Below are 19,283 nucleotides of genomic sequence, written 5' to 3'. Positions count from 1 at the left end.
ATACATTACACCTTAGCCATTATTATTTAACATTACACCACAACAGTATCCTATACAGTGTTAGAGTATCATACAGTATAATTACAACATTAGCTATTATTACTGTTATTATTTATGACTATTATTTTCAAGCACTTCCTGTCCCATTCTGCCCCAGGGAACACAGCACAAACGACGGCCATGTCAGTCGTCTAGGAGATGAGTAGGGATGCGTTAGTGGAAGTGGAGAGGGAAGGGCTTCCAGGAAAAATGAGTGACATGAATAAAAGCTGAGTGGTGGCAGGGCTGAGCCCATCCGTACAGAACCTGGGAGAGTGTAGGACGTGTGGAACACGGATGTGGCAGGAGACCATCTGTGGTAGAGGCAGGGAGCACCTAGACACGTACCCACCCCGCGAGCCAGCCAGGCAAGTGACTTGTCAGATTTGTGTTTTATGAAGAAAATTTTTAGGGACTCACAAGAATATTATGAGGCTCTGGTAAGCACGTAAATATCCTCCTTACTCCCAAAAAGCCTTGAGGGAACTGAACAGCCAATATTTTTGGGGCTTTCAGGAAAAAGGGCACTATAAACAATAAGGGGATTCTAAGCGCCTGTCCTTGCCCTTTAAAATATTTAAAAAAATTTTTTTTAATGTTCACTTATTTTTGAGTAAGAGAGAGAGACAGCATGCGCGCGCACATGAGCAGGGGAGGGGCAGAGGCAGAGTGGAAGACACAGAATCCGAAGCGGACTCTAGGCTCCAAGCTGTCAGCACAGAGCCCGATGAGGGGCTCGAACTCACAAACCATGAGATCATGCCCAGAGCCGAAGTCAGACGCTTAACCAACTGAGCCACCCAGGTGCCCTGCCCTTTAAAATATTTTTAAGAACGAAAGGGAAAAAGTTATCAAGTTTGGGATTATGACATTATCTTATAACCTAAGGGTTTTTTTTTCCGGGTTATTAATTTTAGCTATTTGTAATGCACAAACATATGTGCATGAAGGTATGTGTGTATGTATATATATTGGAATGAAAATTCCAGAGAACCCGTAAGTAGGAAACCAAGACATTCCCATCTGATTTTTCTATAGACAAAGTTTGAGAGGATAAGCTCGAAAAAGATAATAAATAAACGTGGGTCAGATAAGTTAGCTTCCAGAGGCTTTTCACCGCTTGGAGAAAAAACTTCCTGACAGTGGATCAGAGTCCCCGGGATGAAAACCAGATGTGGGAACAGACATGCTAGAACTGACTAGTTTCCAGTTTATAAAGGAAACTTTGATAAAGGCATCATCCAAGGAAAGGTGATATCCAAGGGCCAACTCCTAAGAAATGGGAGGGGGTGAGTGATAAAAAAAAATGTGGGGGGAAAGGGGGATGATGCGAGAATCAAAGTTTAAAGGTTTGAACAGAAACAAATAAAGGAGAATCCATTCTAGATCACCTTCCATCTTGCTGGGCATGAGGGACATCACCTTTGCCCAAAGAGGCAGGTTTTACTCTTCAGGGCCTCTACCTGCTTCCACCCTTTGGGCCCTCGGCAAACGCTGAGGTTTTTCTTCCAAAAAATGCCTTCATTTCTGTGCAAGTTCTTTACCTTCAGCCTTGTGAAAAGGAAGCTCACTTCTGATCAGACTCCTAGAAGTGTCTCTGACAGCCCCCCTTACCCGCCCCTCCCCACACATCCACAGGGACAGAAGGACCCTGGGACTCAGACACTGTCTCCTTAATGGTGCAACGCTGGCCAAAAGAGCCAGAGAAAGGCCTATGAAGGAGGATTACACTGTCGTCAGATCCACAGGACAGCAGGACGTGCCTTCACAGACATGAGGCATAATCCTTTGCTGGCTGCTGCCAACAGAGTGAGACAAGGGAGGCGGCTCTGAAAAGCCGAGCAGGAGGACATTCAGTCTGTCACAAGGTAGCCTGAAAAGAATGGCTTAACACACCACAAATCTGGCTCCAGGAACGGTTTCCACCAAGGGATCTGGAGGTTTCTATGATGCCTTCAACACCAGTCACAGGAATCACATAATCCCATGGAGAGCATCTCTCAGTAGCTATGGGCTGGCTTTAAAAACAAAACACCGACCCTCAGCTTCTAACTTATCCAGTAAGAGCTGTGACTCAATCTTGAATGCACATCACAGTAACTCAGGAAGCTTTAAAAAAAACGAAACAAAACAAAGCAAAGCAATCCCAAATCAATGGAGCTAGAGTGACTATACTAACGAAAACAAAATAGAAGTGGTGATAAAAATATGTTCCTAGAGACAAAGAAATGGTCAATCCATCAGGAAGACATAATACATACACTTAAAAACGGAGTCCCAAAATACATGGGAGAAAGAAATATTTAAACAGTAAGGGAGAAAGAAATATTTAAACAGTAAGAGTTGGAGACCTCAATGCCTGCTTTCAATAATGGGTAGAATAATTAGGCTGAAGATCAGCAAGAAAACAGATGAGCAGAAAGGAACAACACAGTAAACCAACCACATCTAACAGACATCCATTGAAATCACAACCAAAACAGTAGGACACATATTCTTCTCAGGCGGTAATGGAACATTCTCCAGGGTATTCCAAATATTAGCCCATAAAATAACCTCAATATATGGGGCTCCTGGGGGGCTCAGTCAGTTAAGCATCCGATGTCAGCTCAGGTCGTGATCTCACAGTTTGTGGTTCAAGCCCCGCACCAGACTCCATGCTAAGAGCTCAGAGCCTGGAGCCTGCTTCAGATTCTGTCTCTGTCTCTCTCTGTCCCTTCCCTACTCACATGCTGTCTCTCTCTCTCTTTCTCTCAAAAATAAATATTAAAAAAAAAAAACCTCAATACATTTAAAAGGAATAATACAATGTATGTTCTCCAGTCACACTGAAATAAAATTAGACATCAATAACAGAAGGAAATCTGGGAAATTCACAACTATGTGGAAAATTGTCAATATTACCAATACCAGAATAAACACAACTATGTAGAAATTACCAACAAGTTACCAATGAGTGGAAGAAGAAAATACAAAATTAGAAAAATACTTCGGGATGAATGAAAACAAAAACAACATGCCAAAATTCACAGGATGCAGCTAAAGCAGTATTGAGAATGAAATGTATAGCTGTAAGTGTATTTTTTTAAATCTCAAATCCACAAACAACTCTTAGAACTAACAAACAACTTCAGCAAGGGTGTAGAACACAAGATGAAAATATCAAAATAAATTGAACTTCTATATACCAGCAATCAAATATCCTAACATGAAATTAATAAAACAATTTCATTTATAATAGCATTAAAACAAATAAATAAAACAAATAAAATACTTAGGAATACATTTAACCAGAGGTCTTGTGACCTGTACATTGAAACCTACAAAATACTGTTCAAAGAAATTTAAGAACTAAATAAACAGAAAAGACATCCCATGTTCATGGATTAGAAGACTAAGTATTGGTAAGATACCAATACTCTCCAAATTGATCTACAGATTCAAATGCTTATGGATCAACAGAATAAAATTGAGAGTCTAGAAACAAACCATCACTTTCAGTCAATGGATTTTTGACAAGGTGTCAAGAAAATTCATTAAGGGAAAAGACAGTCTTTTCAACAAACAGCTGGGACAACTGGATACCCACATGCAAAATAATGAAGTTATTCATTCCATATAATGGAATGTTATTTGTTCAATAAAAAGATGAAGTACTGATGCATGATCCAAAACAGATGAAACCTGAAAACATCATGCTAAGTGAAAGGGCTACGCATAAAGGCCACATCTAATACAGAAATCCATAGAGACAAAAAAACAAAAATAGATTAGTGGCTCCCAGGGATTGGGGGAGGGAGGAAGGGAGAAGAATGGGGTTTCTTTTGGGGGTGATAAAGATGTTCTAAAATTAGGTAGCAGCAAGAACTGCACAACTCCCTGAATATAACTAAATAAGGAAACAAAACTTTCTAAGAATTTCTGAGATCCAGGAGGGTTGGTGACATCAGAAATGAAAGAGTTGCTCTTTTCCAGGAAGGAAATTGTCTGAATTCCTCCCTCGTTCTTCTGGTTTGCTCCCCAGGGAACATTTGGCAATACTGGAGGGGGGAGGATGGGGCATCTGGCTGGTTCAGTAGGTACAGAATGCAACTCCTAATCTCGGGGTTGTGAGTTTGAGCCCCATGCTGGATGTGGAGATTACTTAAAAATAAAATCTTTTAAAAAATATTGGTGGTGGGAGGGGAGGAGTGAGTGCTACTGGCATCCAGTGGGTAGACCAGGGATGCTGCCAAAAGTCTCATAATGCACAGGGGGATCCCCTCCAACAAATAAAGAATTATCTGGCCCCAAAATGTCAACATTTCAAGAGTGAAGAACCCTACACCGGGAAAAGGTCAATACTCTTGAACTTCAGCCTTTTCTGATTTAAAGAAAGACCTAACTCTCTACTAATGGTTAAAAAACAAACAAACAAAGGGTTAGGAATCAAATGGAACTTGGATTCAAATCCCGATTCTGCCCCTTCCCAGCACTGAGACCTTGGGCAAATTACCTACCTGTCCTGGGCTTTTACTCTCTCATCTGTAAAATGGGATGATGAAATCAACCTTACAAAGTAGGTAAGGATTAAATAAGAAGACAGAAGATGCCTGTTATCAGAAAGGCTAAGAGCTTTTATTACTGTAATTATTATTTTTTGTTAAGCCCCAAAGTGGCTTAGTACCAGGAAATGGGTGACTGGGTCATCTTAAAATAGGACTATTTTCTCCGGCAACAATTAGTATGTAAACTAGGACATTTTACGAGCTAATAAGCAACTGAAACATAACAGCTGACATTCCTCACCAGTATATTATGCTCTAGCCAAAGAGGGACTGGCCAAGTACCCTGTTGCCATAGTAATAAAAAGTTTCTGTGAGTCTGACTCATTTTCTTTCCAGTAAATGCTTTCTGTTTGTCAGGCTACACTTCATGTACAAGTTCAATGCACAGGGGCGGAGTCTTTTCCATCTACTACACCTAATATCTTTCTGCTGCTCAAAAACCAATTTACTGTCATGGAAATAGCACCAAAGACAGGACAAGATGACAGGCTGTCATTTGCTATGGGTCTCTGTAATGGAGCTCACCAGTTAGTAGTGGATAGGAATGGCTCAATAAGACATATTAAACCACCCAGGCCTTCCAACACCTCCACTAGACCAGATGGTAGTTTGAGAGCCCCTCCTCCTCACCATACATGAGGGAAAAAAGATAAAGTAATTAACACTTACTAAATTCTTGCTGTGTGTCCTGAGCCACTTTGGTGGACTTTATCCAATTTACATTCCACCAAAAAACTGAGAACATTGGTTACTAACACTGCATAGAAAATGCTGACAATCAGAGAGATTAATGTTTCCAGGGACATACTTTCCATATATATTTATTTTTGCTCCATCTCAACTCATAAATCGTTTCAGTTGCCACAGGAAAAAAAATCGGTAAAAAAAACAAAGAAAACAGGATGTTATAGGCAAAAGCAAAAGAAAGAAGGTAGTAGACAAGACGCACTCCATACAGTATTACAGGATTACTATCATCAGGGCTGTGAGTTTCCTAGTGGCCAAAGCAACAAAGGAAACATGATAAGGCGTCAGAGTAAAGCGTACAGAACACTAAGACCTAACCATTTAAGAGAAAAGAGATTTTTGGTACTCTCTCCTCATAACCCAGATGTAAGTGAATACATCACAAAATGTGAGGCAGTCACAAAATTTGAACCCAGGGCGGATTTGAACCCAGAGCAGAATCCCAGTTCTGAAAAGGCTGCCTAATATCTAAGCATTCGGTGAAGGATGGGTGTGAATGTGCCGCCATTTGTATTCCACATTCATGTCCTCAACAGTGTGGCTGAGTGATGGAATGATTAAGATTCTGCTGTCATGATGGGCATTGAGGAGGGCACTTGGGATGAGCACTGGGCGTTGTATGTAAGTGATGAATCACGGGAATCTAGCCCTGAAGCCAAGAGCACGCTGCATACACTGTATGTTACCTAACTTGGCAATAAACTTGGCAATAAGTTATATATATATATAAAGAGTCTGCAGTCAGACTGCTTATGCTCAAATCCCAGCTCTGTCCCTATCTAGTGATACAATTTTTAACTTGCGGTGCCTCAGTTTCCTCATCTGTAAAGTGGAGATGACCATCATAGTACCCAATCTTATAAAGCAATTGTGGGCATTAAATGTAAATCATGTTGAGCACTTCTTAGGCTCTACTGCACCAATGTAAGCTATTAATAGCACCCCTACTCCCACCACACTTTATTGGTAACTGATCACATGCCAGCACTGTTCTCGGCAGTAGAGGACACAGCCCTATCCCAGGCAGGGGAGGTCTTGCCCTCATGGAGCTCCAACAAACACACAGACAAAATCGGACAGTGCTAAGTGCTCCAGGGAGATGGAAGATGTGATCGTGGGTGCATGGTTGGTATGGATAATCAGGAAGGGAATTTCAGAGGCCAAAGCAGTTACGATGAGAACTAAATGACAAGCAGCAGCCAGCCAAGCAGGGATGAGAGGGGAGAGCAGCCCAGGCGGAGAGCCCATCACAAAAACACACCAGTGACAAAGACTGGAAAGGCCCTGGAACAGGAGGGGCAGCCAGGCAAGGCTGGAGCAGGCTGCCCCCGGGGCGAGGCAGGGAAAGCAGGAGCCAGGTCCAGGAGGGATTCCTCAGGGAAGGAGTCTGGGTTTGATTCCAAGTGAAAGTGATGGGAAGTGTTACAGGGGAGTGATTTTATTTACTTTTCTAAAAGATCTTGGGCTGCCCTTGGGAGAGTGGGATGAGGCAAATGAAGCAGGAAGTCGTTCCAGGAGGGGACAACAGTGCCTGGAGGTGTGTGGGAGTAGTGAAGACAGAGAGCTGTGCACGGACTTGACTCAGAACCTTCTAGATCAGGGTGTCTCAACCGCAGCACTGTTGACATTTGGGGCTGGAAAAGTCCTTGGTGTGGGGGACTGTCCCATGCACGGCAGGATGTTTCACAGCATCCCTGCCTTCCACCACTAGATGCCAGCAGCATCCCCAGTTCTGACAACCAAGAATGTCTCCAGACATGGCCAAATAACTAACCCTGGGAGCCCAAATCACCCCTGGCTGAGAACCACTGCTTAAGAGGCAGAGCTGACTGGCTTTTGCTAATAGGCGGGATCAGGGAGAAAGGGCAGTCAGCAAAAGAGAGGCCTCAAGGATGATTGCCACGTTTTTGTCCATAACAAGGTAAGATCACCTCAAACATTCAGCTTGCTTGCCTTGTCTGCCACTGAACTTGCTTCTGATTTTCAATGTCACTCATTCATTCATTCAAATGGTTCACAGAGGGGCATGTGGGTGGCTCAGTCAGTTAAGCATCCGACTGCGGTTCAGGTCCTGATCTCGTGGTTCCTGAATGAGCCCTGCATCGGGCTGTGCTAATAGCCCAGAGCCTGAAGCCTGCTTCAGATTCTATCTCCCTCTCCTTCTTCCCTTCCCCTGCTCACACTTGGTCTCTCTCAAAAATAAACATTAAAAAAAAAAAAAAAAAAAAAACACACAGTCCACAGAGTCAGCCATACCTCATCCCAGGGAGGCCTGGCTTACAGACTTAAAGAGCTTACAGTCTAACAGGGATATAAACATACAAGCAAGTGAAGTTGTTACAGGACACATGAGTTAGAAGAACCCGTGAGACTAAGCAGAAGCACAAAGGAGAACATGGCCCTTTACTCCCGGGGGAGGCAGGGGAGGCACCATGGAGGCTGAAGGCTGCGCTGGCGGACAGAAGCCCAGAGGGAAAAAGAGCATGTGCAAAGGCCCAGAGGAATGAGCCTGAGTGGCTAGGGAGGCACACAAGGCGGGGCAGGAGCTGCAGCCAGTGAGACAGGCAGAGCCAGCCAGGAGATCTCTGTGGGACTTCGGAGCCCCCTTTACTCCATGGGGGACCTGGGAGCCCCTGGAAGTCTACTGTTATCCATATTCCTCACATCTAAGGATTTAAAAAACAAACAAACCTCGAAGTGGGTTATCTACTGAGTGCTCACATTATACCAACTCCAGTGCAGGGAACTCTACATAGACGAGGTGCCTCATCCCCTTCTCCACACGAGAAAATGGCAGCCTCGGGAAGTTCAATGACTCGGTCAAGACTTCCCAGCTGCCAAGTGGCAGGGCCAGGATCCGAGCCCAGGCTGACTGGCTTCAGAGTCCTCTGCCTCCTGCTTTAAGCAAGGTAGTAGTAATATGATTTGGTCTGTGGTTTAGGAAGATGATTCAGGAAATAAATATTTCGGCATCACCAGTTTATGGGAGTGGGGGAGACCTCCAAGGTGGGGAGTGGGCGGAGTATTAGACGAGAAGGAAGGAATCTATTTCTGGTAAATAATGATGCAGGAAGCAGACCAAGAGGGCCTCCCCGCCAGGGAGAAGGGCAGGCTGGAAATAGGGGATGGAATCCCAGTGAACAAAAGATGGAAGTGAAGGATGTGGTCCGCAGTGTCCAACACAGCTTGGGGGCCAGGTAAGGTCGGATCTTGACACTGGATCTGACACCCAGGAATTTCCTGGGATCCTCCCCAGAGCAAATTCATGACTGTGGTGCATGTGAAAGCCATACTACAGAGGGCTGTGTCACAAACTAGGCACAACAAAGGACAAGGACAGGGCAGGGGCCTGTAGGACTCTGGCCTGAGGAAGAATTTGGGGCCAGGGAAAGACTGACGATAAAGAGGTGAGTTCCCAAACTGGAATGCAGGTCAGACTCACCTGGGGAAACAGCACGCAGAGAATTCTGGCCCCACTCTAGGCCCATGAGCCACTCTTTCCCAGGATGACCTCAATCTGCAGAGGACTCAGACAACCACAGTGGCTTAGGAGCCACTGGACTGGGCAGTGTTTCTTATAGTGTGCTCCCAGAAACACTTCAGCTCCAGGGTCCCCTCCTCACTCTGGTGATTGAGATTCCCAGGAAAGGTCCTGGGAAGTTGTTTACTGAGGCCTCCGGGGCATTCTGATGCAGCCTGGAAACCATGGCCTCTAGAACCTCTCTGCTCAAAGTGTAGACCTCAGATCTGCAGCATCGGTAACCCCCTGGGAGCCACGGCCCTGACTCACTCAATTAGAATCTGTAGTTTACCAAGATCCCATGCCTTTATGATATACACCGTGTTTGCAAAGTTCTAGACCAGAATGGAAGGAGGGTCCTGGGGTAGAGGGGAGAGGTACTCAGGTGCCCTCCTGCCAGACATCTTTAGTGCAGATTGCCCTGAGATTTGCCTGCTGCCAATTTTTATGAAAGATAGCAAAGCATCACTGAAATGAACCCTCCTACAGGTTTTAACGCTTCAGGCCCCTGCTGGGCCCTCTGGGCAGAGGAGCAAAGTCAGGCATGACTTCAGACATTTCAAATGCAATCCTTTCTTGCATGGGAATGGGACAGGCGGGACATTTAACATGCACTCCCTTTACAAGGGAGGCAGGAAAGCTGCATCTGAGCCCTAGAAACCTTTTGGTACAGATCCGCCATGGCACACACTTACCTGCAGGGGGCAGCAGCGGCAGAGAGGTCAAGCCGCTCCCTCAAGCCTGCATGTCTGCTTTCCTAACGTGACTCGTGACTCCCAAACTGCTTCAGCCAATGACCTAACTTCTCCAAGCCGCAATTCATCAGTAAAATGGGAGTACTGGTAGGACTTACCTCATGGGATAGTTGTGATGACTAAAGGAGATCATCCATGCAGAGCACTGGGTATAGTGCCTGGTCCGCAGGTAAAAGTTTTATAGTCTGACCCAGAGCCTGTTCACTAACTTGCTCACGGAGGGTCGCCAGCATTCTGCATAAGCCTCAACAGACCTAAATCCATTCCTACGTGTGTATGCCCACGTGCCAGAAAACCATTCTGTATTTTCACAGAGGGAAGGACATTCTATTTTAAATCACAGGCATCTGTAGTTGTAATGGGGGTTGGAGAAGATCAAGTCCCTTTATAGATGAGAGAACTAAGGCCCAGAAAAGGCAGAGTGCATACCCATGGCAATAGTTAGTTCTCTGCACCAGAGTATGCTGTGCTGGCCAGGAAGACTGCAGACTATGTCCTTCCGGTGTTTTGGCTCCTCCTCTGAGCACAGGTACCAAGGCTGTGTAGGAAGTGCTGAGCAGGGGAGGCCTGAATGTGCTCCCTGCCACCCTCTCCAGGGCTGTGCTAAGCATAGTGAGTGTCCCTACAAGCCTGGAATTAAATGGAGAAGCCGCTGAAGCTGCTGGGTGCCCTGTGTTCCTGAACACGAAAGCCCTTCATTAGCCCCTGCCTCTCGTCTTTAAATCCAAGCAAAATATCAGGATGCAATGACTGAGCTGATAATAATAGGTATCTAGGCAAAGGCTTAGAAAGAGAAAGGCAAGGCTCTCCCAGAGGTCACACCCCTTGGGGCCCAAAGGAAAAGGAAAGAGCCGGGAGGAATATTTACCCTCAGAAGAATGATTAATTAACAAGGAGGAATTAGGATAGGTGAGGCAGAGAAGGAGGACAGGAGGTCAGGCTGTTAAAGCAAATCAGTCAGGTGACCCCTTAGAAGTTCTGAGGGAGAAACTGTGTGTGTGTGTGTGTGTGTGTGTGTGTGTGTGTGTGTGTGTGTGTGTTACAGGTGGGAGGAATCCTATTCCTACTTAGCAATCCCATCTGGCTCCCCATGAATAGAAAACCAGCTCTCACAAGAGCAGTAGTACTAGAGGGATACAAGAAGGAAAGCCAAGATTTGCTCCCAAAAGTCCTTGCGAACAGTCACCGTTCTCTCATTGGATGCTTTCATTTATTCATCCAACAAATGGGTACTGAGCATCTTCTAAGTGCCAGAAGCTGACACTGTTTGGTGTGGGGATGATGGTGAACAAGAATTATGTGGGGCTTTTCCTGGTTGTCCTGAAGCTTCTAATATTACCTGGAAGATTTTACCTACCACTCCTTACTGCATCTGCTTGTTTACAAGCCAAAGGTAGAGGAGGGCTATGGAAGCAGGGACAAGGTGGGTATAATGAAAAGGAAGGTCAGGAAGGCTTCTGGGCAGGGATGTGGTTATAGAATAAGAAGTTTCTGTCTTCATCCATCCATCCATCAATTCACCCACTGATCCATCCATCCATCTATCTATCCATCCACTCGCCCACCCATCCATCATTTCATCCACTGAGCCATCCATCAATTCATCTATCCATCAATCTACCCATCAATCCATCCACTAACCCACCCATCCATCCATTTATTCATCCATCCATCCATACATCCATCCATCCATCCATCTTCCTTCTTTTTGAGCAGCAGTCTCTGCTAAGGTTTTCTAGTTCTGTACTCCCATCAGCAGGGAAGTCAAAGAACTGAGTGATGTCAATCCTGTAAAATAACCCTATCTCTGGGATGTCAGAGAGCAGGTTCCTACTTGGAAGGAAAAGAGAGCTCAATAAAGCAAAAGCACATGCCCTAAGTTTCACGCAGAGTCAAGAATAAAAATAGAGTCTGCACCCCTACCCTGCTCAGCTGCGGCATACCAGCCTATCCTAAAATTCCCCCACAGGGGCACTGTTTTGTTTCCTCAGTTGTTTGTTTTGTTTTGATTTTACTCATGTCCTCTGCAGTCACGCACAGGGTAAATATGAAACCACTCCTATGTAATTTTCCTAAAGGCCAGCCTCACACATAAGACTCTAAGGAGGACTGCTGATCAGTGGGAGAAAGAGCCTGGCAGAATTAGCAAATTAAGTGATGAAACAAATCTGCCTTTGTACTCCTACGGTCTGGAATGAAAAACAAAATATTTCTGAAATGCAGAACACAGGGGGAAACCTGGCATGGGAACCAGAACGTTAAATAGAAGCACAGGGGAAGTGTGTTTCACATATGTATTGTTTTCATAGTCGTTCACACTTGCCAAGATTTGGTTTGCATCAGAGCGTGATTACACAATCCACGGTTCATGTTTCTTCGGAAATACGCCCTGCAGTGCAAAGGAAAGAGCGGGACGTGATGGATGCTCTAGCAATCATGTCCATGGCCTCGTCTGTGAGGATGGCTGACGGCTAGTACCAGGGTGGCTGCGTTAAAACGGGACTTTAAAAAGAGACTCCCGGGGTGGCAAAAAGAGGATCCCAAGCAGACGTTCGCCAGTCGATTGTGATTATTAGAGCAGTCAGGTCACCGACACCCACCATTCACAGTATGGAAACACTGTGCTTATAGCCTCATATTCATTACCCAGTCACGCAGCCAGCAATTAGTGAAGCCAGAACTTGGTATCACCCGAAGCCTGAACGGTTCTAAAAACAGGGAACTCGTTAGTACCTAAGGCACCCCAACGCGACCATTAAAGACTTCCAAAAAGCAGACTGGGGCCCATCACACAGAACAAATTCCCGAGGCTCCCGTGCTGTGGTAGTTGGAAGCGAGCTCTGTCCTGGAAAAGGACAGTCGTGGGGTTGTCTTTGCAGCTGCAGGTGCCAAGAAGAGAGCGAAGGGAGAACAGGGGCTTGTTAGGGAGCTGGCCCAGTGGGATTCAACTCTTCTTGTCTGTTTACTGCAGGACCCTCTGTGGGAAAAACAAAATCTTATGCAAACCCACCAGGTATTAAAAGAGAAAACTGTAGCTGCTTCCCTTTCAGACAGAAGAGCCCAAGTCCAAAGGCCCCCAGGCTCTTCGGCCCTCCTGCCTGTCACTGTGGCGCTAAACCGTGGCACTCCAAGAAGCAAAGTGTGGAACACTAACAGGACTCTCACCCCTCGCAACAGACATGAAAAGTCAGGCCCCAAACCAGACTACAGCTGGCTCCCTATCAATTCCTTCTGGTCTTTACAGCAGACAGTCTAGACCTTTCACACACTAGCTCCTACATTAGCTCCTACGGTTGAGGCAGCCTTACTCTTTATGCCTCATTTCCAATCACCCTACAGCTACCTGATGCACGTACATAAAGATGATGATGTTATTATTATTAATAACAGCTGAGGGGCGCCTGGGTGGCTCAGTCGGTTGAGCATCTGACTTTTGATGTTAGCCCAGGTCATGATCCCAGGGTCACGGGATCAAGCCCCACATTAGGCTCCATGCTGAAGGAAGAGCCTTAGGATATTCTCTCTCTCTCTCTCTCTCTCTCCCTGTCTCTCTCTCTCTCTGCCCCTCTCACGCACTCTGTCTCTAAAATAAAAAAATAGGGGCGCCTGGGTGGCTCAGTCAGTTAAGCATCTGACTCTTGATTTCAGCTCAGGTCGTGATCTCATGGCCGTGAGATCAAGCCCTGTGTAGGGCTCTGCACAGAGTATGGAGCCTGCTCAGGGATTCTCTCTCTCCCTCTCTCCCCGCTGCTCCCCTGCTCACGTGCACTCACACTCTCTCATTCTCTCTCTCTCTCAAATAAACATTAAAAAACGTTAAAATAATAATAATAATAATAATAATAATAGTTAATTCTTCTCAAGAGCTTAGTGTTAAGCATTGCCTAAACACTGCACAGCTATAAATGTATTTAAACTCAGTGAGGCATCTGATTATCCCTTCTATTTGTTCCCCATGTTACAGATGAGGAAAGTGAGGCACAGAGAGAGTCAGTAACTTGCCTAGTGTGCAGAGGAAGCAGGACAGACCCAGGCAGGCTCATGCCAGGCTTATGCACTCTGAAGCACTCCACACACTGCCTCCTGTACAAAACTGGTAAGAAGTTATCAGGAAGGAACAGCAGCCCATTATCCCACCTCCCAGAGATACCCACTGTTAACGGGGATTTAATCTTGTTGGGAGTTACTTGCTGAGATTTACAAAGGCCAGGCACCTCTTGCTGACAATTTCATTTCCAGCGGAGATAAAGTCATTTTCTTCTGTGGGCAGTGCAGGGACAGCACTCGCGATCCATTGGCTTTCTTTAGGAGACAGTATGCATGAATGCACCTTAAAGTAAAATGCTAACCCTCGGCACGTGGCCATCCCATCGGTTAGTGCCCTGTGTTCAGAATGTTTTGCTTTGGAGGCCCACACACTAGCTGAGACGCTTCCTACCTGCCCGGGCTTCTCAGAGGGATGCTCTCTTGGGTATCCTTCCTTCCCTGATATGGAAAGGGGCTGACAACGTAAAAGCTTTGTGCTAACTTCCTCCTTCACGGAGACTGTTAGTCTAACCATAGGACAAGTGAGTCTCATAGCGCGGTGGGAGCAAGTCTCACCTGGGCTGCCGGTTAAGACGCAGAACCTCGGGTCTCCTTCTCGGACACTCTGCATCAGCAGGTTTTGAGTTGCCCCCAAATCTACATTAACAGATGAGTCAGGTGACCCACCGAGCCCGCTTCTGGAAACACTGGTTGGGGACTGTCCCTCAGAGCCCAAGAGCCCCAGGTGGCGACAGCTTCGAGGTTCATTCAGTTGTTGTTCGGGAGAAAAGTCAAGGAAACTTAGTGGTTGAGGTTTGGGTTTTTCATTTTTTGATTCTGTCAATATTATCTGGAGCAGCTGCATCCTGAGCCATCGAGACAACACTACGGCACTCTTTTATTCATTCAAAAAATGTACCAGTCATGTCATTTTGAGAAGTCTGGCGACTGTCAGATGCCAGCAGGCAAGCATTTAAGCCTGTCTGACCATGATTTTTGAACAGGACGATTTAAAGTATAGGATAATGATGAGAACTGAAACAGACATTTATTGAATGTTTACTGCATGACAGGTACTGTTCTAGGAGCTTGACAGAAAGCCGCTTAATTTTCACAACCCGATGGAACACGACTATTGTGATCCCATTCGACAGACATGGCAAAGAAGTACAGAGAGGTTAGGTGACTTGCCCAGGGCTGCACAGCTGGGAAGTGGTAGGGCAGGATCTGACCCACTCATCGGCCTCTTGACCACAAGGCACACAGTTAACGTCTTTTGTTGGTTTACAAGGCCCCATATGACTGGTTCCCCATCACGTACTTTTGTAAACACCCCCTGAAAAATCTCTCCTCCTCCCCACGAGCCACAGGAATTACTACAGGCATGCCGAAATAGACACCACCCTCTCTCTTACCCTCAGGGGCTGTGTGTAGGTTTCCTCTTTCCATTGGAGTTCTTCAACCTCTCACTGGGTCATTCGCTCACCTTCGCTCTTCCAGCCTCAGCTTAGACAGTGGCCTTCTCCCAGAACATGCCCTGGATGCCCCAGGGGAGATTAGTGTCCCTTCTGTGGGATCCGAGAGCACCCGGGACGTGGCCCTGCCCTGCATGGATCACATACCACTGCCACTGCCTGTTCGTGGATTCATCTTCTCACCTGACTGAGGGCTCTCACAGCACAGGGATTTCCTCATGTGTTGTTTTCCCCCAGTGCCAACAAGGGTCAAGTGCACAGAAAGTGCTCTGTAAATGTCCGTTAAGAGAATTCACGAATGTATAACCTGGCTCAGCAGTGGCTGTGGCAATGAAGAAAATGTACCCCCCAGATCTCTGAGAACAGGAAGCATGACTGATAGTCCCAGCAGAGGACCTCTGGACCCACTACCACACCTGGGCTAAAGCCACACCTCCCATGAGCTGCTCTTAGCCCCTGACAAGGCAGGGCAGGTGTGCTAAGGCAGGCCCATCCCTGAAAGAGCTGGGACTCCTCCAATAGGTGCCTGCGGCTCTAGGACATCCCATGGGCCTGGCAGAACCTTCCGTGGGCTGAGCCAGCAGTGTGAGGCTCCTCCTGCCCTCCTCTCCCTCCCCCTGCCCTCTCTCCTTCCTCCGGTGCCAAACCTCCGGCAGGGCTCTCCCTGCCTCCTCCCCCTCCCACCCCCAGTGAAGCTCCTGAGTGTCTGATCCCATCCTGGTACCTGTGTCTCAGCAGACCTAAATAATACAGTCGTAACTGCTACGCCACGGCCTGTCCCCAAAGTCAGGGCGGCCAGACAGGCTCTTCCCCAAGTCACCACAAGGGCCAATATCCCAGCACGCCGCGAAAAGGCTAACTGGGGAAAGAGTGGGGGGCCTCACCTGCATTTCCATCTCAGGAGAAGCTCAGAGGAGGTCCTGAGTGACGGCAGGAACGGGGAAGGGACTGGGCGTAATGGCCAGGCCTTGGGTCACAGCATCAGGCACCGTCGCCGCTGTGCCCCAGAAACCCACCCCAACTGGGGGCGGCAGGTGACGCAGTCTCCCTCGCCCCTTCCCGGCATCAGGCCGGCCAGCTTCCTCCGTCCCGGGGAGCCGGGAACGATCCTGGTTTGGCTTTGAATGTCAGACATTAAGTGGCTGAGACCTGCCACGTTCTCCATCAGCGCATCTGCTCCCCATCAGGCGACAGAGCTTCACTCCACTGCCCACAGGCTGCCCGCCTGCGGCCCGGCCACTGGGAGCCGCGTGAGCATCTGGGAGGTGGGAGGACATCAAGAGGCAGGCTGTGCCGGGGGCACAACAGGAAGCGGCCCAGTGACACGCAGCATGGCAAGGGTGAGGGCTCCAGCAGGCTCCTGCCACAGAGCCCCCTCTCTCGGCCAAAATGCCCAAAGCGGCCAAGAGAAAAAAAATACACCACGCTGGGTGATCACCACAAAATCACCGGGTAGCGCGGCTGCCCTCCCCGAAGCACCTCCTCTTAGCTCGGGAGGTGAGTCAAAATCACCAGCTTGTTGCCAGAGTCCAAAAGAACGCGAGCAGGGAATGATCCTGTACACCCGACAAGAGACAACAGGAGCCACGGTGGTCTTTGGGGCCCTGCATATTTCCGTCCTATCAAGAATCGGAGACATGGATTACCTACCTGCCTCCACACCCTCACAAACCGCCCCTCCCCCCCCACAACGAAGGGCACTGATGACAGAAATAAACAACTCGGGCACCTGCAAATCGATGCCTTTCCAAAAGACTCAGAGACTATGTTCTCATTTGGAACGAACCTGATGTTCTTCCAGGTGGCAGAACATGACATACATGCATGTAAGTGATTTCGGTCCCTTCTCTTCATCCGCGGACGCCAGCAAACCTTCTAGACCTAAGTCACTCCTTCATTCTTACATTTTATGGGACTCCCTTTGCAGGCATCTTAGCAAAGGACGTGATGTTAACAATGTCAAAAGCCAAAAGCTCCTGAAACGCTTAAGAGGGGGACACAGTTAGCTTTTGACCTCAAAGCCTCTCTCCCCACTCCTCCCCCATCTTCTCCCACTCTAAACCATCAGAAACTATTCTTCTCAAGCGTTACAAGCAAAAGAATATCTCTGGTCGCGTGTCTGAATGATATGAATGCACCACATCCTCTTCTTTTAATTATTACTTTCTCATCTGTCTCTGAATTTTTTAAAAAGCCATTAGGCAACTGCAAACTAGCCGTGTCACAGATGAAAGCACAAGTCTGCATTAAAAAAATAAAAATAAAAAGACTGCACAGTCACAGCCTCACTTGGATCAGCAAAATTTGTCTAGACGTGCCAGGAAAAAAAAATTTTTTTTTGATGTTCTGTGATTTTGCAGCCATTTAAATTTTATTAGCAATTACAGAGCCTGTTACCACTGACTGTATCATGCAGTCACAGCCAAGTCCTGGCTATAAGAGCGTGTCTGCATGACAAAGGCCTGGGAGACCTCACCACACTCACTCTAGCGACACAAGACCACGTAGACTCCCCCAGCTCGGGCTACTTCATTAGGATTCTCCCCTTGCAGGGAAAAGGCAGCACGCAGTGCCGGTAATAACAGAGTTCTCTGGAAGTGGCGGGGAGGACTGGCAAGACGGAGTGAGGCTGATATTTGCACTAGAGATGATTTAAAAGATGACTTTAAGATGACTATGCCACTAACTTCTCAGCTGGTGACAGTATTGGCATTTAAATTGGTAGTTCCCGAGAAAGTGGTGGCAGGTCCCCAACAACAGCTGGCATCACCTGGGAAGGATGGAGGAAACCAGAGGGGGCTTGATGGGGTTCCTGGTAGATGCCACATGAGTCTATTACCACCAGATAGGACTGGAATGGCCCCAGCAGGGATGTGTGAGGGGAGCTAGAACGAAATAATAAGATAAATCTTTCTAAGAGCTAGGGGTATTGGTGATTCAGAAATGAAAGGGGGGTGCCTGGGTGGCTCAGTCGGTTAAGCGTCTGACTTCGGTTCAGGTCACGATCTCACGGCTCATGAGTTCGAGCACCACACTGGGCTCTCTGCTGTCAGCACAGAGCCTGCTTTGGATCCTCTGTCCCCTTCTCTCTTTGCCCCTCCCCAACTTGCTCTCTCTCTCTCAATAAATAAATAAACTTAAAAAAAAAAAGAAATCAAAGAGCTGCTCTCCTCTAAGAAGAGACCAAATTGGACAAATTCTCCCAGTTTTTCTCTAGGCTCTGGAACACCTTACCTCAACCTTTCCCCCAACCAGAGTCTGAGGTTTCCTGTCCCAACTCCCAGGGAAGGGGCACCAGGACCTTGGTAGAGAGTCTGAGCCTTCTCACCTTCCGGGGGATCAATAGGGGCTCAAGAGCACTGAATTTGGCATGAGGCTTCCCCATCCTAGGCAGCCCCACAGTACCCCCCTCAAAAGAAGTATCATGGGGTCCCTGGGTTCTGGCTTCTGAAAATGGTTCAGAGAAGGGAAGATGTTCATTTTGACTGGCGTGCAGCTGATGTGAACATTCACAGTACTTCTGAAGTAGAAGGGTCCACCTTCCTTAGCTTAGACAACCTGCCAGAAAGCACAATCTACAGCATCTTCCAGGCCATGTCTGATGACTACAGGAGCCCAAGGAAGCCTGGATCGAAAACTCTCTGGCAACCCTGAAGACTCTCCCTTTTAGGGAGTCATGTAGAGCTGGGGAAGGCAGAAGACGGGAGAGTGTGTTCTTTTAAGCGCCTATTATGCACCAGATGTCAGCGCCTGCACATGTGATTTTCACACACCTCTTTTCAAACCTGTTCCCATTTCACAGATGAAGAAACTGGGGCTCCGTGAAAAGAAGGGACTAACCAGTGGCGGATCTGGGATCTAAACCAGATATGCGTGAGCCTGGGTGGCTCAGTCGGTTACATGTCTTTGACCTAGGCTCAGGTCATGATCTCAAGGTTCGTGAGCTCGAGCCCCACAGTGGGCTTTGGCTGACAGCGTGGAGCTTGCTTAGATCCTCTGTCTCTCTCTCTCTCTCTCTCTCTCTCTCTGCTCTTCCCCCACTCTCTCTCTCTCAAAATAAATAACCCCCACTCTCTCTCTCTCAAAATAAATAAATAAGCCAACATTAAAAAAATAAATCGATAAACCAGAAATGTGCCTCCACACAGCCAGTAAGGATACAGCTAACATTTAT

At 47.1% G+C, this 19,283-nt stretch overlaps 1 protein-coding gene across 5 annotated transcripts in view; it reads right to left on the bottom strand.

Annotated features, from left to right (window-relative positions):
* LDLRAD3 (low density lipoprotein receptor class A domain containing 3) overlaps positions 1–19,283 on the bottom strand; it is a 243,599-nt gene that overhangs the window by 142,327 nt on the left and 81,989 nt on the right. Inside the window, exon 1 of one of the 5 annotated variants that reach the window (XM_058688647.1) lies at positions 15,050–15,273. The exons of 3 other annotated variants lie outside the window; for them this stretch is intronic. In XM_058688647.1, coding sequence (XP_058544630.1) covers positions 15,050–15,083 — 34 coding nt within the window. In that variant the 5' untranslated portion in view covers positions 15,084–15,273. Of the gene's footprint in view, positions 1–8,775; positions 9,061–15,049; positions 15,274–19,283 lie in introns of those variants that run through there. One more of the 5 variants, XM_058688645.1, reaches the window with a different exon arrangement.

This window comes from Neofelis nebulosa, chromosome 10, assembly GCF_028018385.1.
Source record: "Neofelis nebulosa isolate mNeoNeb1 chromosome 10, mNeoNeb1.pri, whole genome shotgun sequence".
Lineage (NCBI taxonomy): Eukaryota > Metazoa > Chordata > Mammalia > Carnivora > Felidae > Neofelis > Neofelis nebulosa.
Note: the sequence above shows the minus strand (reverse complement) of the source record. Positions and strands in the feature narration are given on the sequence as shown.